General features: G+C 40.9%; 1 protein-coding gene across 22 annotated transcripts in view; it reads right to left on the bottom strand.

Annotated features, from left to right (window-relative positions):
- Nucleotides 1–5,747: 5,747 nt before the first annotated feature.
- LRCH3 (leucine rich repeats and calponin homology domain containing 3) overlaps nt 5,748–21,552 on the bottom strand; it is a 66,971-nt gene continuing 51,166 nt past the window's right edge. For 7 of the 22 annotated variants that reach the window (XM_075099022.1, XM_075099026.1, XM_075099030.1 and 4 more), the window contains 6 exons: nt 17,436–17,484; nt 16,824–16,937; nt 16,063–16,181; nt 14,389–14,526; nt 12,085–12,162; nt 5,748–6,501 (listed from right to left, as the gene is read on the bottom strand). In XM_075099022.1, coding sequence (XP_074955123.1) covers nt 6,373–6,501; nt 12,085–12,162; nt 14,389–14,526; nt 16,063–16,181; nt 16,824–16,937; nt 17,436–17,484 — 627 coding nt within the window. In that variant the 3' untranslated portion in view covers nt 5,748–6,372. Of the gene's footprint in view, nt 6,502–7,224; nt 9,829–12,084; nt 12,163–14,388; nt 14,527–16,062; nt 16,182–16,823; nt 16,938–17,435; nt 17,485–18,375; nt 18,448–21,552 lie in introns of those variants that run through there. The other 15 variants (XM_075099018.1, XM_075099025.1, XM_075099017.1 and 12 more) reach the window with 7 other exon arrangements.

Here is a 21,552-nt window from a genome sequence, read left to right as displayed (position 1 = left end):
GCACTGGCCGTGGCTGAAGCGCTGGTGTTTGCTATGGTGCTGAGCGAGGCTGGGAGGCCAAGTCACCCACGCCTGGGCTCAGGCAGCGCTCTCCCTCTGTCAGTGCCCGCAGAAGGTCGGCAGCGGGAAATCTGCTGACAGTTTGCAGTGTAAACACAAGGGCAGTCAGAGCACACAGGTTTCCAGTCCCACAGTCCTGCAAAATGTCAGCACGTAGACAGAATAGCTCCAAATGCCTTCCGATCAAGGGAAGGAACAACGGAAAAAGACAGCCGGCCGCGCTGCCTACAGGAGCTGATCCGTCCCAGCTGTATCCACCACCCTGGCCACGGCCTCTGCACAGCGAGATGAGGCAGTAGGCAGGCAGCGAAGCTGCTGGGGAGCAGTGGGCTGCTTTTTAACCAAAAGGGGAGCCCTCTCTCCTGACACGACTGTCAACCATGTCCAGGTCTGTGCACAAAGCAAAATTAGCCCTGTGGTTGAGCTGGCTGGTTTCTGATGCTCCCACGCAGGACAGTGACCTCAAACCACACAAACTCTGCTTGCTGTGCTCTTCGTGACCAGCCTGTGCTGGCCGCATCCACACGTCCTTGTGTCCAAGCTGAACTGTGCCAAAAGCTCTAAAGTTCAAGTGAGATGACTGAAATCATGAGCAGAGAGCCTTTGGCTCAGAACTCTCTCTGAACTGGAGAGAAGGGGCTGGTGCCCGACTATCAGGCAGAGTTGAGTGTCAAGGGAGCACTTAAATTTCAGATGCTCTAGACAAACTCGTGTTAGAAGTATCGCTATAACGGCTGGAGCACTGGCGCTTACTCCAAACCAGAACATGTTCCTGTTCCAGCACCAGTACCGAAGCCACGAACACACTCCCTCACTTTCCACGGTCCCCAGGCAGCGCGGTGGTAAGGACCGGGATCACTCCAGCGGATGCTGGCATGAGCTGAGCCACAACTACGCTTACGTCTCACGTCTGCACGACAGGTCCTGTTGCAGGAGGCACCGCAGAGCAACCACAGGAGTTCTGCTCCTAATTTTAACTTTTCTTTTTCATGCACTGCTGACTTGGTACGTTTCATTTAGGACTAGTATTTTCCATAGATGGTGAGTGTTAACAGGTGACATGTTTGGGTGGAAGGAATGAAGTTTGATCATAAAGTCTTCAGAGGTTTTGAGCTAAGGAAGAAGTGGGATAGAATGGAGGGGCAGATCTCCACTGTTTATATCAAACTCTAGGCACACAGTAGTAATGCAGCCAATCAACTAAAATCTGAAGCATGGCATCGGCTGGGCTTTGCCTGCTTTTCAGCAGGGAACAATATGTACATAATTCTGAAAAATCCTCCACGTCCAGGGATTCTGCAAAGACTGGGCTCCCCTTCAAGCCCCAGTTCCTGATGCCTGTGTTAACAGCACTTGCTTTTATGGTACATCAAGTCTGTGGTGCCGCAGTGAACAGGCCAGCAGGAAGTTAACACGCTGCACTGGATCGTGATATAATTCAAAACTTCCATTTCAGGGACTGGTATCTCAAAGAGAAAAAAAAAGCCCCAAACCCAAACATTACACGGGCGCAGCAAAGTCTGCTTCCAAAATCAGAAGGCTCTGTGTCTGCATGTACAGGGGAAGGAGTACTTTTTATTAAAAAAAATGAAATAACAATAAAGGAACAGTAGAATTGGGTTTGCTAGTCCGTTAAGATGGGGTGTGTGTGTGCTGAAATCTTGAGTCCCAACATGACCATCCTGGCCACTAGGTGACAGCGTGGCAGGGGCAAAGGTTTTTAACCTGACGAAGCCCCGCGAGTTTACAACTCCCCGGTAAGAAAACCAGGCTCTTGCCATGCTGCCATCCATCTGTCCAGCTCCTCCCGGCCTCCTCTGCTGCACCAGCCTGTCCCAGAGGCACTGCTCTCCTTACGAGCCATACCTTGCTCGGTCAGAAACTGCAGCGGGTTTCTGTTTCTTGGCTGTACAGCTGCCAAGTAAACAGGCTGGGCGCATCAGTGATGGGAGCGGAGAGCAGTGTACCCAAACACAGCAGTTTTGAGGAACCTTGCCAGGATTGGCACTGCTCATTTTTGCCAGCTATGGAGAGGTGGGATCAAAGTGCACATCCATGGTGTTTTCTGCAGGGAAAACCAGAAATCACAAGCCCTTTGGGGAAACTGGCTTCCAGGGAGGTAAATGGAGAAGAAAGGCTGGAGACTGAGAAGTTGGTTAGGTGGAGGCTTTAGACAGAGGGGCAGAAACAAACACCCAGCAAGAGCTGCAAGCCCTGATGAAGCAGGGGTGCAAGTTTTACAGCTCAAACCCTGGATAGGATAAAACCAAGCAAAAGATGAGAACAGCAAAGAGCACTGGTCCTGGCAGCAGCAAATTCCCCAAACCTAGTACATACCTTTTACTTTGAGAAGGAAAAAGAAAACCAAAGGGAGGTAGGGAGAGAGGGAGGGAGAAAAGGATTCTATTCAAAATCACTGCTTCTCAGTGTCCGGGGAAGCATAAACATATACACCACCTCCCCCTCCCCAAGCTTCTGATGTGGCTGCAGAATGTGTGTAAAAATGCTGAAATTTTTCTATCCTGGTTAACTATGAGAACTAGAGAAACAAATCAGGATTGTTAAGTGCCAGCTGTGAGATGGGGAAGGGGAATAAACACCTGACACGGAGGATGTGACAGTCACTAATGCAACAGAAAACCAGCAGGAAGAACACTGTAATTCATGTAAGTTTTAAAACTTTATTTCAAATTACCCATGGTTTCCTTTTATGTTATCAATGTGCTAGAAGTTCACACTACTGGCAAAATACAGGCAATTTAAAATAAAGTATACAATATTCAGACACATTTATATGTAACAGACTTAGAAATTATGGAATGTATTTACAGACATACAGCATGGGATGAAGCTTTAAAATCCTTTTCTCTATTAATTACACGTTTACACAGTTTTCAGAAGTAACAAAATTAGATTGCTTTGTAAAACATCACAATATCTATACAAAAGAATTTTTTAGATGTCCAAATTCACCTTAAAAGTCCTCTGTTTCTAAAAGAGTCCTCTGTTTTTTCAGAGAACCATTTATAATCATAAAAGGGTAAAAATAACATTTGCCATCGTGTCGCTACCAAGAACAGAGGTGCTTTAGGCGCTCTGAAAAGTCATCTCTGATTTATTTTATGCAGGCTACCGAGGCTGGAGCCTTTACAAAAGCCTCCCCCTCGACAAGGGGGAAGATCCAAATCCTGGCTGTTTTGCCCCAACCACCGCAACGCCATTGGGCTCCCGTGTGCCCATGACGCTCAACCTCGAGTGTGTAACCTTGCTGAGCCTCAAACACTGCTCAGCGCCCAACACGGTTTGAGGAAGGATGTTGAGACAATGGAGGCAGTATATGAACACCAGCAAGCACGAAACACTCAGATGGATTCCTCCCACGTCCTCCAACACAAATGCCCCAGAGGAAAGACAATTGCCTCTTTGCTTTAACGCACAAAATAGAATTTTATACATGTTTTCTTTAAAATACTCTTTTCATGTGATACAACAAAAATTGCACATAAATACACCAAAAAATCCCAACCCATTTTGCAAAACGGAACTGAAGTTGGTTTTGGTATAATAGATTAAATAAACTGCATGAAGAAACGTCAGGTTCGGACTTTTGTCCTCAACATCTGCTCAAGACTTAGTGTTTGCCAGCATGAACACACAGGATTGCAAACATCAAACTAACACGACCGCATACATTGAAACTGCCACAGCGAACCGTTGCTTAGAACAAAGCAAGCGATACTGGGGGCACAACAGCTGCCCGGCCGTGCAACCACAGCTCCTCCATGAACTCGGCTGCTCTGCCAACGCACCGCCTCTACACAAGAGTAGCTGTTAACCAGACACGATAGGAAATGGCCATTTCTTGCAGCTCAGGCTCAACTCCCCACCCCATGAATTCCTAAATACTACTATTAATGGAACTTCAAACTTCCACCAACCTCAATACTGTTAAGTGTCATTTTCCCTACGTGCTGAAAGCCAGGCAGGAGCTCGTAACACACCCTCACAATTCCATGAAGGGAATGGTTTTCTTAAAACGTAAATATTTGAATAGTCCACAAAGGATGCGCTATTAAAAAGTTAACATGTCCCTGTAACAGTACAAATGACCTAATGTTGAAAACTAAGATGAAGTCAGTGCCCCCCTCTTTCAAATTATGTGCAGAGACAAACATACAAGAAACACTCGTGGTCTGTAGTGCTGGCTGCGAGTGGCAGAATCTTCCGCTCAGCAAACGACAGCAGAGACTACAGACACTTCTATATGACCCTTTAAGAATTACCAACACTCCTTGCAAGTAAAATTAAGTGAAAAAGAAAACATACTTAAGGAGAAAAGTACGTCCGCATGGAGCTGCTCTCTTCTTATGTGTATTGCAAGTTATTGGCATTTTTGTTTCTTGCGGGGCTCAGGGCAACATGCGTACCCAGTATGAAAAGGTTTCTTTTTTCATCTGCGCAGTTTTAAATACCCTTCAGGTGTTGTTCTCCACATGCAACGTGATCAGCCAATGCCAGTAAGAAGCAACTGGAATAACTACATGAAAATACAGGATTTGACAGTCACCGCAACGGACCTTGAAAGAAATGCACGGAGCAAAACAAGAGCGGAAACAAAACTGCAAATCAGAAGGGGAAAAATCCTGCTAAGAGCAGTCCTGGCCAGTGCTCCCACGGCAGGTTTAGTTCAGCAAAAATGACTTTGAGCTAGCCTGTTCTTCTCCATCCCTTTATTCCTATGAAATTCTCGCAGTGTATTCTGCTTCAAATATATCCCCAGATGCAATACCTCCAGTGCCAGAAGTTGGTCTCAGACCCCGTGCACTATGTATCAGTAGCATAACATTCTGGGATGCTTTAAATTGGCCAAAACCTAACAAAGGAACTGCAGGGGTGGAGAACTGCATTTTGCAAGGTCTTTTTTGGGGCAAAAAAAAAATAATTATTGTAACTGATCTGGTAGTGAGCTTGGCCTCATCACCACGACCGGGGCACACAGAGCTAGTCTTCGTTTTGCAGGTCAAATTTCCAGGAAAATGCAAAACTTGTCAGCTGCCGCTCCTAGTCCTGTATATTGAATTTCCATTTTTATGTTAAAGGAAGAGCAAGGAAGTAATGGTAGTTCTGTAAAACCAGTGCATCTCTACAGAAATTTCAATGACAAAAGGCTTTATTTATTAAAGCCTTGTTATACCCACAAATAGAAGCTACCTTTTTGTATCAGATTGCTGCTTTGGCAATATGCAGCCCGCCTGCGAAATTTCGGTAACTGAGCTCTTAAAACGATAAATTTCTCAGTGGCTGGGACACTCACCAGTGTTGGCATATCCGCACAGGACGCTTTGGCCCCTATCTAATATACTTTTTGATAATAGGTTTCTAACACTTAGCATGGCAGGCTGTAGTTCTCCACATTGCAGTGAAAATACATACGCAGCTCTCCATGACACCTAGTCATCGTTTGGGAAAACAGCGAGTAACCAAAGGCGTCCCTGCGTGACCAGGAGGGGAGGGGAGAGGAGGTGGATCTCCATCCACTGATGTTGGAAAAATTTTCAGATAAAAACCTGTTAAAACCCAAACAGAAAGTGAACCCAGCAAGAATGCTAGTGTGATTGATAGCATTTGAACAGTTGTGATTTAGTATCTTTTACTAAGATGTTTCTTGCAGAAAGAACATGCAGTACTTTTTACCCGGGGGGTGGGGTGGGTGGGTAATCTTATTTTTCCTTCAAATTTTAAGTAATGAGGACATGCCAAAACAAGTTACAGCCATATGAAGTTCAACCCTGTTATCAAACACTGCAGGTTAAGATTGTGTGTTGCAATTTTTCTTATATATAATAGAAATAGCTGTTGTTCTTTAGAAGCAAAGAAATTCCCTTTCTTTGAAACCTGCAGGGAAGGAAAGAAATTTCATTCCCTATGCACCCACTGCAGCAACATTTTTTTTTTTTTTGTTGTTAAATGAATTCCTCTAGGAATCGCTTCCCAAACTCTACACCCATGTCTTCAGTCTACATGGTCAGTTTCTACAGCTGGCTCCAACAGCCAGCCACTCGCATCCCCACCCTCCTCCCAATGAACTTTTTTTCCTTAAAAAAGGGGCAAAAATATTGATAATAAAAATGCTATTGGAAACTGTTGCGATCTCCAAAAAAAATGGAGAAATGAAGTAAAACATTCCTGTCAGGAATCATGGAAACTCATTTCCTTAGAACAGATCTCTGTGTGTTTGGATGCACTGCATGGGCAGTAAAGTCTTCATGTCCTTCTGCTTAGCCAAGGTAACCCAAAAGGTCCCGGAGGTCTTTACACAGCAGACAAGTGGTGAAGCTGCTGCTGCTTTGGGGGTGCCAGCTCCAGGAGCGCCTGGACAGTCACAGCTACCTGTGTCAAACCCTTCTCTTCTAAAATATGTAGAGGCAAACATAATTGCTCCTGAATGGGGAACAAAACAAAGACAAAAACAAAATGGATGAAAAACACTCAACTGAAAAGAAAAAAAATTAAGCAAAAGGTGACTGAAATATGAAATGTTATGGACAGCTAGCACACACAGAGGTATGAAATGAAATTTCTGCTTGTGTCTAAAGAACCATGAACATGACTACTCACAGGAGGAGGCCTTGGGGTAATCCTTGCGTTTATTTGTTAGAAACTTGTACAAACAGGAATTTGAAAAAGGACTTTGAAAATTGGGAAAAGTGGGGCATAGCAAATTGCCCTCTACCTCTGCCCACGCTGAAACGGCAGCAGTTTGTGAAACCAAAAGTAAATGAAATTAAGGAGGGGGAAAGCTTTGCTTCAGTATGATGACCTTGCTACGAGGCAGAGCAGGAAAGGAACTCGGCTTCGTTTCCGAAACACAACTGTCTTTTTGAGGGAGTCCTCATGTAGCAAGCCTGGGTAGCTACCAAATGTGAAGAAAGACCTGCTTTAAAGCACAGAATGAAGTACTAGTGTGTGCGATGGAATCACTGTGCAACAAGTCTAATGGGAAATGTCATACTTAAAAGCAATTCTCATCTCATGAGACACACTGTCCATCTGAAGTCCATCTGTCTGCATGTATGTGCTGATCTCTATCATTACAAAAAATTCCTTGGAAGGCATGAAAACGCAGAAAGCACAAGTTGGTTTTTTTTTTTTTTTTTTAAGACTTGTTTCTATGTATGACTGAAATCACCTTGATCATAAATGTGGAAAATGCCATTTCTCCTGTTCAAGGCAATAAGAAATCAACAGTATATTTAAAGGCAAATATCCATCCTATGTGATGTGTAAGTCACTACCGCTTATTTATCTTCTAGAAGTACACCCGCTTAGCAGGTTACCTCCAAAATCATTCTAAGAATAAGACTAACACGCAAAATGCAAAGAGGTTTCAAAGTGTTTATTAATAATTGTGCTATTCTCAGTCTAAGATAGATTTAAAGCCTCATCCTACATAAGTCCTTGGCACATCCTGGCCACCCTCACTCCACAACAGTAAGGATACATGTCCAACAGTTCTGTTTCTGTAGAAAATAACCAAAGTGTGTCCTTCCTGTAGAGCTACAGAGATTATTTTTCACATGTTATTTCCACTGCAACCTGCATTTCTCCACTCTTTGAGTCTTTACTGATTTTTGATGTTAAAGAAATCCTTGAGCATAAACAGTGGCAGCCAACACTCCTCCCGCAAAGCTCAGAGCGGAGAGAAAACAATTTAACCCAGACAAATTCTCACAGTAAGCCATATGATCGGGCTGAAATACATTTTTCTTCCAGCAAATTTATGTTATTTTGAAAGAAGTGTGCTTTTTGAGAAAATACTTGTAAACTTGAGCAAATATGCCTTATCATTTTTCTTATGTATGCAAATAGATAAGGGGAAAAGCTTTGGAATGACTCCATACCACAGACAGTCATGACAAACAAAATTTAAAAACTGGAAGGCACTGTTAGTGTAAAACCCTTTGCAGCTTTTATCACAGTGTTCATTAGAAGTTAAGAAACATAGGAACTGAGTTCATTTTAGTTCATACCAGTAAGCAGTGCAAAAATAGCTTATTTAAAAATAAAACAATTTCCCCCTGTCAAAGGTCCCCTCTTTCCTCAAAAATGTTTTGCTTGGACAGAACACTGTGTGATTTGGAAAGAGGGCATGGACTTCTCTACTTGCTCCTTTGTTAAATACTCCATGTAACAAGAGCTTGTGAGAGCCATGTACACATAACACATTTTTACTGGTAGCAACCATATTTGCAACTAAACTCCTGTGTACCTTAAACTGTGCTTCAGGGTTGTTGCCAGGTTAACGTCGGAATGCTAGCACCACTTAAACTGGGCTTACGAGCCATTTACTGTATTTTCGGATATAACAGAAATTTATTGAAAACACATTTGGAACAGCCATTTTATGTAACACTTACCTGTCACTGGTCTCTGAGCAGAGTTCCCTGAATCAATCTACACTCTGAGGAGACATGGTCTTTTACACATCACATGGGGCAGGGGTGCCCTGAAGGTCTGGGGTGTCCCTGAGACATTAAAGCATTAAAGCACCAGGAGGCTTGTCCTGGGGAGGGAAAAGCTTTGAAGCTTTACAGAAGACTACCTGAGTTTTGTAAAACAGTGAGGAGGAATCGTGCAGTCGGGACTTATATTTCTGCAACTGTATGATACAAAGGTTTCTGAAAATGACAGGACAAGAGGAAGAAGAGAATAAACATGAAACAAGCATGGGTTGGGGCACCCACAATCAAGTGGCAACTCAAGAAGTTTTTGTTAAGTCTTACCCAGAGCACAGTAAAATGCTATGACATTCTGTGGCATCTCATAGAATAGTAAAGATTTTTCCTTCTGTGCCAGAAAACGTTTCTCTCAAAGCTGCTGAAGGGATCAATTTTCTGAAAATTTCCTGCTTCATCTGTTATGAAGCTCAAGTAGCTCAGGATTCACTGACAGTTATTTTAAAAATCCTGACTCAAAGTAATACACCAGAGTCTACAAATATGAGAAATCAAATGCTTTCAGAATCAGGATAAGGGACGGGGGGTAAGAAAAATAAACAAAACAACAAAGTCCTGTGGACAAAACTTACCAGACCATGTCTCCTAAGACTGAGATTTGACTGAGAACACTGATGTTGAAAAAAATACTTTGCGTTCTTTAACATTTTTCATCAGGTAACCCTGAAGCAGTTTACCAAAGTGGGTGCAATTCCCATTATACAGATCGGGAAACTGAGGTATGAACTGACAACATGGTTTTCCCAGCACTACATCACTCATCATCAGACTATGGCATGCACCCTAACCTCAGCCCCTTGCTCTAGCCCACAGACAGCGCTTCCTCCCTTGTAAAAGCATTATATCTGCTAAATGTGACACAGCAAATACGGATGTGAATTATGTCACAGATGGTTGTGTGAGTGCATCAATGTGTTTACACATCGTACTTGTCACCTCAGTCCCGTCAGTGGGAAAGAAAGCACTTCATACACACAGTCTTGACAAAAAGCAAAATCCTTTCCCAAGCACCGGAGTGATGGAGGGAGGAAGCGGCAACACTATCCTTCAGCTAGAGAAAAAAGACCCAGCGATAGAACATACAGAGCGTTAGCATTAGAGTACAGTAAAACACCACAAAGCCCCAGAGCTGAACGGAAAGGGAGACAAGACTGGATTCTTCTGAATCTGTCCCCAGGGAAAGAAGAGTCTCAACTGTTCTTTTAACGCTGAGGTTTAGCTGAAGAATGTCAGAAGGGGAACAAAGATTGTCCTGTCCAGAGTGTGTGAGCAGGAAGGGAAAACAGACAGAAAAAAAAGGTCAGTCAGTTAGCCATAGCAACATCCACGAAGCAGTCAGTCATCAGACATCTCAGATATAAGCTACATGTTTGAGAAGCATTGTCACAGCTGGTTAATTCTCACAAAGGAATCCACAAGACTCCTGTTGCAATGAACTCAATGCAAATATTTAGTGTTCTGTGAGGTGCCTGCCACCTGTACAGCTTAAACATGTAACTATTCTTTGTTGTTAAAAGCATAGCAGTTTACACATGCCTTAGTGAAAACCGTTTTTCTCCAGGGGAAATGAAGAGGCTACAGGTTTCTGAGATGCTGTTAGCACTGAGTACTCACCAAAGCTAAGACTCCACATGTATCTTAGTTAGTGAAAACAGTAGGACAAGGGACTATTTATGTGTAACTGATGCTTGATTGCACTATCCTGCAGAAATATCTATTACTAACTAGAGCTTAAGTGTTCTGTAACTATTCCCACTGTGTATCTTTTCCCTGCCTTTCACACAGGTAACCACTGTAAATCAGTGAAATCTAGATGCACACATCAATCTGTTCAACTGCCGGTTTCTTTTGATGCAAGGGGTTTAACTAGCAAAATTCTACAGAAATAGCTGCTCCACTGTGGTGCCTGTAATTAGCATTTTCTAAAAGCAGCCTTCCTCTTAGAAGGTAAGCATTTCTACATAGGTCCATACCTTCAGAAAGCCTTTTAGTTTCAGAATTACCATTTAAATGAATGGAAATACCTGCAGGTGTCTTTTCCAGAAAAATATACTAGGCTGCCATGCCGTTCTTGCATACAGATATCTTATGTTCACATCTCAGTAGATATGTAATGTAGATGTGAGAGTAACTTTAGAGTTTAGGTGGGGGATATTTCAGTAAGTTTCCCCAGAGGCACTCTCCTTGAACTCTTTCACATTTAAGCAACAAGTAGGAGAAGAATAGGAGGGTCGTAGACAGTAGGTGTAGCAGATGTCACAGACTGGGTCTATAGGGGATGTTTTCTTGAGTGGCTTTTTTGTTTGTTTTAAATGTGGGTCATTCAGTGATCTGCTCTGTACTGCAATCCTATAAAAATTACATCTTCATATTTGAGGGAAGCTGAGATGGAATTGAACAATTTTGCCCCAGAAAATTTATATTGTCTAGTTCTGCTGGTAGTAAAAGTCTGAAGTTTCTCAGGGGACTAAAACAGTGCAGGATCCCAAATTACTAATGGTTACTTACAACTCCCTACCACGTTCCAATGCAATTTACCACTGCGTCATGTGAAATTGCCAGGTGGCTGAATAAATATGCTATCCTAAAATCCTAATGGCTCAAACGCCTGCAAGTGAAGCTATCTGAAAACACCAGAAAATACTGCATGACTGACTCGAGAACATTGCTTTTAGAAACAGCTGGGAAATGAGTCACTGGGTCTACTTTTCCCCTTTCACAATACAAAAGAAAGAAAACAGCACCTACAACAGAAACACGAATGCTTAGCAGTATAAGAAAACAAATAAATTAATGCACTAGAAGAAAAATAAAGAACAATCACATATCAAAACTATTTGTACTGAGACAGCGGGTGAATGAGACGAAGTGGAAAGGACAGGAGAGCATAAAACAGGATAACTGGACTCAGATGGACTATTTTATATGTTCCCACCTCCTGGCTCTTCCAAGTTTCAGAAGAGGACAAGGAATACCAGAAGATAGGCTTCTACCACCGATATATAACAAAAGAATTAGGATCTATGCAAAGATAGCTACCATCAGAGAAAGGCCAATCATATCGTGACTTATTGGTAAGACAGTGAAGACATTCACGTAAGAGAATTATTCTGAAGGAACATGAAAAGCTTTGGGATAAAAACATGCAAAACACCATCCAAATTTTATCCCACTTCTAAGATGTCAAATATCTAATATTGAGAAAATGTAATTGTTTTTATAGAAATATCTTGCAATTCTAAAGGCAGCCTCGAATTGCATCAGCTGTTACAAATTTGAGGCACAGCAGTAAGTGAATCAGACCTCTGATAAACTATATCTGACTTCTTTTTGCTCTGGAGACAATGCAAGGTAAGTCTGATCTATACTGCCAGACACAGCTTATACCTGAACCTTCTAAACTTTTAATATTTTGTTTTCCTCGAATTTTTCAAAGAAGATTTTATTTTCTGAAGCATCATATAAAACTGCACCTGAAACATTGCATCAGGACAGTAGAAATACGTACCTGAGGCACTCCAATCCTCCTGCAAGCTTCCAAGAAATTCTCCACATTTCGTCTGCATTTTGCCATTGTAAGTTTAGGCTGCAAAGAAGTAAAGGAGGCAGGCATAGTTTTCTTAATTGGCATGATTTTGAAAGACCTTTGTTTTTTATTTAAGTAAAACTCTTAGTAAATCCCTTTGCCAAAAACGTATCACACTGACATAAGCTTGTCTAATTCAAAGCAGGCTCTGTTGTTTTTTAGAAAAGCACGTCCAGATTTCAAAGCTATTTTATGAAAAGCTAATTTATGAGTGCTGGATGTTTTTAAAAAAAGACAATTCTAAGCTGTGCAATATTGATATACAAGGTGTTATAAAAAACTGGCTAACACTTTAGTGACTGCTGTATGATAATTTTTAAAATATATTTTGAACAGAACACACATGCATGGCTTCCATGCTGTGATTTCAGAGCAATTTCATGATATGAAGCAATCTGGAGTCTGTTCTGGATTGCTACAATACAAAAATATATAAATATCGAACCATATTTCAATTAACAAAGAGATAAAAGAAATGAAGGCTAAATGAAACCAGAAAATAATGGAAGAAAACTGGAATTGAAGCTTGCTGCTTGTAAACCTCTTGTAGATGTGTGTGATGCAGCTGTTTGAATTGCACTCACTGGCATTTTTTCAAGCAAGCTTCTTTCTGCAGTTAACTTTCACACCTCTACACAGACATACCACGGCACAGGTTCTGTCTCGTTCCTTTCTTAAAGCTTATTCTTTTCTGGTTAGAGAGACACAGACTTCCTGCTCCTTTGAATAAGTTACCCACAGTCTACGTAGCAGCAGGCAGCGGCCGCTCTGGGTTCAATACTTTTCCATAAACAGCGGGGTTTCTGCTCTGTCCCCTCAATGTGCTGTATTTCCCCACTAAGAAAGCAGGTTAAAGGCTGGTGCTGACTTCTTTCTCCCAAAGCGCAAAGGGAATACAAAGATCACATTGTGACTGAGGAATGACATGATGCCTGTCCTGCTCCTGGAGCCTTGCAGCTAAAGGCTGCATCTTCCTTGGGATTTATATGACAAAGCCATGATTTAACTCCTAACACAGAATATTCAACAGCACATAAAGCCATTGAAAAGACAATTCTCAATGACACAAGTCTTCTGAATAGCGGCTGTATGCCTTTTCTCTTAATGATTCCACAATCTGCCTAAAATGTTGGTGTGTCCAGCTCAATCGTTCTCAAAATAACGAAGGCATCTACTTGTTCACATTAAGTCCAAGGGAGAGGAACCACAATGATAGAGTGGGCAGCCCCGTAAGTGCCAGTTCAAATTCCAACCAACAGAAAGACTGACTCCAAAATAAGTAAAAGCAAACACAACATGCATGTTTGGACAACTTCACCCCAGGAATAATCTTCAGGTTTTTTTCCTTATTCATACAATTTAAAGGTGCATAACAAGCAATATGCCTCTCCATACTACTTCTAAGTAGCTGACCCTAAATATTTTCACTGAACTTTCTGACTTCCACAAATACAGATTAGGTGAATAATCTGTCATTATTTCAGTTCTTAGCTTTCTCTAATTCTGTGCTTTCCCTACGTGATACACAGTAACGCACCCAGAAATGTATCATCTTCATTGCTTTCCAGAAACACTGCAGTTGGGCAGGGTAAGAAAAACAACTTCAGAAATTTTCAGACTTCTCTGTGCTCTTCCTTCCTTGCTCTCAGCAGTCCCCAGATACAACACCTTTTCTCCTGTTATCGCAAAGGTATGACTGGATTTGTTTTGTTCCAGGAGATGCTGTTCTCCAAGTAGCTCAAGTGTGCTCTGGTAGAATTCCTAAGCAGAGGAATTTGTAGTGCTGTGAAGTGGACACAGTAATCAGCCTGGCTTCTCTGCCCGTTTTCACTGTCTTGTGTAGTGGGATCCTACACGTTGTAGAGAATGTTGTATTTTCCTACTTATCTGTTTGCCCGAGCTTCTCAGACCATTTGAAATATCCTATTTCAGCTTTCAGGCTGAACTGTCTCTTATGCTGCTAGTTTTCAGGTTAACACAGAGAAAACTTGAAAACGTTAACATTTTCTTACAATCTGTATTAGAAGTAACTTCATTTAAATGAAACACCCCCCAAAATAGTTTATTTTAATGAAGCTATAGATCTTTTTAGACAGAACAGATGGTTATTTTTTGTCACGTGCATTCACAAAGGGGAATGCTGAATTTAGCATCTGTCTGGATTACAGAACTTTGTTGGATGTTATTTTGGACACCTATAAAATACTATCATTATTACATACTTACAACAGCAGGTGAGGGGACATGAATGCTGGGAACAGATCGAGGACGCACATGATTAGCTAAATGACACAGAACAACACCATCGGTGAGAGCTGCTCCAAGATCACTGGGCAATGACACTTTCAACCGTGATTCTATATTCTGTACAAAAATGAACACAGACACACAAAAAGTAAGAGCTGGTTTTCTCCAACTGTTTCATTCGCAGAACATTTTATAAAAGGCAGAACTGCTTCCATTACAACTCTCTGTCCATCCTCGTGACGCTTCTAAACAGCTTTCTAAGTAGCACCAAGGAAGGCTCTGCGCACTATTGTGGCCCAGAGCTGACCACAGTCTGGGAGCAGTTAAGTTCAGTGACGAACAGCTTTCATTGTACAGCACAGGGGACTACTACAACTGTCACTAAAAAATAATGGAAGTCAGAGTCTAAGAATCGTATTCCTAATCCTACATATTCTCAGAGAATGGAAGTGAAAGTAATTGTCATTGTGGATTGGGAGACAACATAGTTACCAAAAGTCATAACAACACTTTTCCCTGTAAAGTAAAACCCAAACTACTTTGCATAAATCGTTTTAAAGAAACAAGGTAGATAGATTTGTGTAATGGAATGAATAAAATTTCAATTCAGGCTTTTAATATTATTTCAAATGCTGTGTGAATTTCACTGAGTTGTTACGCTGTACCTAAATTTTTTTAAGTAAAAAAAAAAGATATTTAAGATTACTTGGGAAGCAGAACAAGAGAGACTACATACAAAGCATTCTGAGATAACAAAGAGAGGCTCTGCGAAGAGGACCAAGTTTTGTTTTGTTTTATTTAGGATAACTTTCTCCTTTTGGGGAAAGGAGATTGTCCTTGCTTTAAAATTTACAAAGAGAAGGATCTCTCTCTGTCTATCTGGGATGTTTATGACTTTTAAAAGTCAGCTTTAACAAGCAGGAATTCTTATTTCTTGAGAAAGCTCAAACAATTAATTAGAGCACCTCAGGGAATCCCTTCATGCCCTCCAGAAACAAGTCTGGGGCAAGGCAGGGCAGTACCTTAATGCCATGTGACATTTTCAATATTCACATGTCTTGTCATTGTACCTGGGCATAAACCAGGAGCGTGATGGCCCTGAACAGGGAAACGACACAACCACAAGGAATATTTGTACCTCAGGTATTTTGCACCTAAGGATAAGGCAAGAAACAATAGATGGATCCAGAGCACACAAGGAAACTACGCTGTCACCTTGACTGGTGGTAGTCTCTGCATTCCTCCTGCTTCTCTGTGGGCTTTACAGCAAAGAGGAATTAAAAAAAAAAAAAAAAAAAAAAAGATTAAAAAGGCGACATTAAGGAAACTTTGCAGGGAGTTTCTTGCAAGTGTGAAGGCTGATAAGGAAGAAAGCCAGCACGTGTTTATTTTAAAAGCAGACATCACTGGACACTCAGAAGCAGGAGTCAGCACATTATATTTTACAGAATTTGAAGCTGATTTTATCTACCACGAAAACCAAAGCAAACACCACTGTATCCATCTGAAAAACTGTACAACTCCATTTAACTTCGGTCAACTGTTCACCATATTGGTTTGGTGAAATCAGTCTAAAACAAAAGGACAGATTTAGCAGGATGCACGCAATGCATTTACTAAGATACCCACATACTGGCTCCTGGCAGAACTTACCTTACGTAGCTGCTCTATTAGCTCCAGCTCCTCCTCTCGCTGTTTGGAATTTTGTCTTACTCTAGGGTCTGCAGAATCATTAGCAGGAGACAAGGCACGGGTAGAAGGTGAAGTAACAACTGAAAACATAGCACAAAGGAAAGAAAATCACTAAGCACGGTTTGGCTGATTGTCCTTCACATTGCTGTACTACACATGCACACACAAGGTTCCAGAATGGTTACAGGACATTCCTTTTCATAACTGTTTCGTTCGTTGATTATTAATCAAGCTAATATCTACTAACATAAATGAGGTGTTCTATAACACATTTTCATTTCCAATTAGATTCTGTTCTTTCTGTTGGCTAATAACCGTTCACAAAAGGAGAAAAAAGTTTTGCCAGATGAAGTATATTGAAACAGTTTGGCCTTTCTACAGAAATTGTAATTTTGTTATGTGCTACTGTGCAACGCAAAATTTATAAAGCTGTCTTCATCAGTGGCTGAAGACTTTTGTGGAATTTCCTTGGTATCTACATGTAAGCACAGACCAGGAAGAACAAAATCCTGTATTTCCAGAACTACAACAAAAGAATATTTGACAGCTCTAAATAAAAACCTGCTTATTCACAAAGTATTTAATTCCTTATATCTAGAAATGGAAATCTAGAAGTGGTTTGATGATAATGACCTGAAGTAATAGAACAGTGCAAAACCTAGGTAATGCAGATGTTAATATACAGTAGCAAAACTAGCTAATTTCTAAGCTATATAACCTACCTTTGTTTGCTTCATCCCTGACAGCTGCTCGGAAAAGGAAACTCTCAGGTCGCTGGGAAGGGTTTCTATAGGAAGGCGGGGCTGCATGGCCAGGATATGGAGGGGAAAGGTGGACTAAACAAATGTGGAAAGGCACAGGAAAGGAAAGGAGGAAGAAGGAAATGGTTAGAGTTTAAATAGGAAAAGGGGTCAGCAATGTGGTAATTAAAACGAACAAAACAAATTTTAATATAATAATGACAAAATAAATTACAGCCATGCATGATAAAAGTGCAGAGCAGGAAAAGGCACTTCCAAGGGCACTTGCATGCAAAGCACATTCCACATACCAATTCCAACAACTGTTCTGACTGTTGCTGAATGTATCTGTGTGCCAAAGCCTGTATGAAGGCCTAAAACAGCCAAACCCTACGCTCTGCCTGAGGACATGTTTCACCTGTTTTCTCTTCCTTCCTGTGTTTATAAGGGGACCCAAATAACTGGGTAAATTCTCTAGCACAGAAGTGCCACATACAGAGATGGGAACATATGATCCCTTCTCTTCATAGTACAAATAACCAAGCAGGCATTTTGATCTTATTTTTCAGAACCTTTTCTTCCTTTCCCTGTTACCTGTCTGAGTAGTAGGTGAGCCAGGGGAGATGGTAGATCTGTCATCACTCTGTGGACAAAAGAAGCAGAAGAGTATAAATGCTCCTAATCTGGAAAAGCTGTGACTACATTTCAATTTTTTGTGTTTTAAAAAACACTCCATCCATCTAAGTGTGTTTCAGGAAAAAAAACAGAAATGTGAAAATACACAGTATGTTGCTCCCCAAGTCTCATCTCTGCAGAAAGTGAAAGTTTTTTCTTTTGCAGAAATGACAGTTGCTTTTTTTCTGAGGAAAAAGAATGATGAAACAGCACTGACTGTGCAATGACAGATCTTCGTTTACTCTTCCTTCCAACCAAAACCTTGAAAATATTCTTTGCAAAGGGGACACAGAAAAACAGATAATTAAATAACATGCAGAACTTGCATTACAACAGCACCAATAAGGATACACCTCTTCTACACCTTCACTAGTGCAAAACCGCTATTTCCTGAGCATTACTCTCCCCAGTGAAACACACTGTGGTCTTATTACAGTGCTTACACAGACTAATGATTTCTTGTGATGAATGCATTCAGTACAGCAGTTTCCACAGAAGAGAAACAAACATAGGATATCTGTATTCATAAGTAAGCCAGTAAATAATACAACAAGAGTACTTTTGATGAACTCAACTTGATCAAGAGTAAATAATCTTCTACAGAAAAAGCAACATCAAAGACAACGAAGAACCCCTTGGAGCAGAGACTGGTTACCACGTTTTTATGGCTTAGGCCTCCTGCAGACACAGCCTAAAGCTAACATGAGGTAATATCTGCTACAGTTTTATCAGGTAAATCAGATTCATACTCTATTTGAACTTTGATTAGAAGCTGACAGACTAACACCTGTTAAAACAGATGTGTGGATCCAGGAGTTTTTTGTTGACTTTACTGGCAAATGATAACAGCAAGAGATACCTTGACAGGACTGAAGGTAGAGGCATTAGGCAGGGTAGTAGCACAGCTTTCTTGATTCAACCCTGAGAGCGACTGAATGCAGAAAGAAAGAGAAGGCAGCAGCAGTGTTAGCAAATGGCTGCTGGTCACGCACAAAGGTGGAATGCAGTAGGCAAGTTAAAAACGAAGAGGCGATCATGATCACATTCTCAGAAACACTCAGCAGGCAACACACAAATAATTGCTGAACTACAGTTAAAGCCTACCTACCCTCCTGAACTTTCTGGCTAATAAGCTCGGGAGGTGCAATGTTTCTTTTACATACAATACAGTAAACGGAACCAAGAGCAGTAAGTGAAGTGAAAGCTTCTTTAACACCTAATGAAACACCTATGCCATCAGACAAAAGGAAATTTTACCCTACAACAGTTCATTCTGAGCCACTAAAATAAATAGCTTTCTTTTTAATGTTTCAAGTACATTATGCATTCTTAGTAAGTTATTTTCCTATCAACTTTGTAAAATCAGAGAAACGCACATCTAACTGGCTCAAGACACACTTTGTGTCTGCCACAAGCACCTAATGCTCATCCTTGTGAATTACACACAAAGGAAATAAGATTCCATCAGTGGAATCTAGCTCTTGGGGAAGATGTTAGTGTGAAGATTTACAGTGTTGTCACAAACAAACTGCAGCCAACTTTAAGTTATAACCAATATCAAATCCAACCAAATAAACAACAACTCATGTTTACAGAACAGGAGCTCCAGCATGCCTATCTGTCACTGACAGGTGGATCTAGAAGGCCAAATTCCGTGTCTTACTGAAGGCACAATCAAAACGCTAACATTTGAGGACTGAATGGCTTAAGAGTGAAACTATACTTTCTGAAACAGCATTCCAATTGCAAAGTGGCAGTTTGGCACAGGAAAAGAACACCAAATGACACCCAGAAACTCTAAGATGTGAACAACACACTTGGGAGTGTTAGTATCTAAAATGGTTTGCAACTATTCTACCACTTCAGAACAGTACAGCCAGGAAGGACTAGAGGAGTAGTTACACTCGGGGCAAGCCTTAAGTACAAACATATTTAGGCCTTACGCAGACTTAACAGCTGATTGTCAAGACAGCCTCTTTCTACACAGCAGTGCAGAGCAAAAATCATGGGTTTCTTTTTTTGTGTTTGTTTTACGGAGTTTCAAAATATCACTTGACTTAAGCAAACATTAGCTAGTATATAAGAACAGTAAAATAAAACAGAAGTAGGTGGTCTGTAACATTAACGTAACTGTTTATTCCTTTATGAATAGAGCAAGACAACCTTGACACAGACTAACAAGAAGTCATCACAATCCACGTACCCAGCAGTGGGCGAAGGGAAGGGGAACACGGCACACCACAAGGTAGGACAATCACAACAGCAGCACACTGCATGCTCTTCACCTGTTTGCGAGTCCCTGGCCTTCTTTTAATGGTATTGGTGTTATTGTCAATCTCAAACACAAAGAGAGGCTCAAAGCCGTTCTGTCAGGGACAGCAAGGAAAGAAAGAGAGGGAAGAAAGGAAGAAGTGAGGCAAAGAACAACTGTAACAAAAGGTAGCCACAATACAAAGGAACCAGGATGCTGCAATTCAGACTTAAAACACCCTACTGCACATGCTGCAGTTGGCCTCTAGGTCTAGCACTGAAGTCAGAGAAATCTCCCTGCACCAGAAACAACTGTAGATACAGGGACTGCCAAAGCAGAGCCCAACCAGAACTCTGAACGAACCAAATAAGGATATTTTAAGGGAATTTGATTATTAAACATTTGAATACACAAATGGATGCCAATGCTCTGAGAGAAAACTCCAGGGCACAAGTTCACATAATTCAAGTCCAGCTTACTTTACCCATACCATTACTATTTGTAACACACTGGTGCCTAAAAGCCTTAACTTTGAAACGTTTCAGAGATCCCACATGCTAACAGTAACATGATGGCCTCAGGCCATGTTTGAGACCACAAGAAAACACAATGCAAAGAAAGGAGCACAAGACAGCAATGACACAAAGGTTATGAAAGGAAGAGGTCACACCAGCTGCCTGATCCTTATCAAGTATTTCATGGCAACAGAGAAACTGAGCAGCAGTTTGAGAGGATGTTCTGGGTTTTGTTTTGTGTGTTGTTTTTTTTTTTTTTTCTTGCATAGTACTCACCTTTTAGGGCACAGTATGGGAGAAAACAAGAATGTATTTGGGGGAAAATGAGATTCCTAAACAATCAAGGCTGAAATCATCAGCCAAGTCTGAAGCCTTGATACTATCTCAACAAGTAACCTTAACTGTAATAGGACTACCCTTGTGAGAATAGCAAGCAGGATATGGCTAGTATCAAACTTTGAGGTATACAGCACATTTTTTCAGAGAGGCCAGTGACTACATTTCTTCAGCAACATTTTAGTTAGTCTGGCTATTACAAACCAACAAAAAGAAATCCACCACAGTGTGCAATGAAGTAATACAGCCAAACTCCACTTCATTCCAAATCACAGGTATGTAGAAGAAACACAACTAAAGCAAACTATTACCATTCAAAGAAAGAACGGGTAGTCATTTTGTGAGTTCAGACTGTCCTGAAATTGTTTACAAACAGGAAGAAACTGCCAGAGTAGCCTGTGCAATATGAATACATTTTAATTTTAATTAGTGATAAGAGACAAGAAGGATAAGACCAAAAGAAACATGATATAAGATCTAAAAATGCAGATTCACAACTTAAATTTTGTTTTAAGAAAATTTGTTAAAGCAGCAACAATACCAGAAGCAGGAAGTAGTAAAATAAAACTAACTTGCTTTCTAACCACATATTAGATCTATTACTTTTTAATCTTTTTCTAACATCTGAGCCAAAAACGTTGTTAGGAGTAAAAGAGAAGCAACTGCTCACTTTAGAGAGCTCTGATGAAACAAGGTAAATTCTGAACTAGGGATTTTTTATTACACCTGTATGTAATATTCTCCTCTTTTGACAGAAAGTGTTATTCCCACACCATAGAGTTAAAACAATCAGTGGAAAAATCTAGCAAATTTTTTGTTTAATTTTTTAAAAATATTTTTAAAAGCTAACTTATCTGCAAGTTTCAATGTCCAAAAGTTTTGCAAGGTAAAGTTTACACTATTGCATGCAGTCTTTATGAAGAGAGAGAAAAAC

Source organism: Phalacrocorax aristotelis, chromosome 7 (assembly GCF_949628215.1).
Source record: "Phalacrocorax aristotelis chromosome 7, bGulAri2.1, whole genome shotgun sequence".
Taxonomy (NCBI): Eukaryota; Metazoa; Chordata; class Aves; order Suliformes; family Phalacrocoracidae; genus Phalacrocorax; species Phalacrocorax aristotelis.
This window is presented reverse-complemented; position numbering and strand designations above follow the sequence as displayed.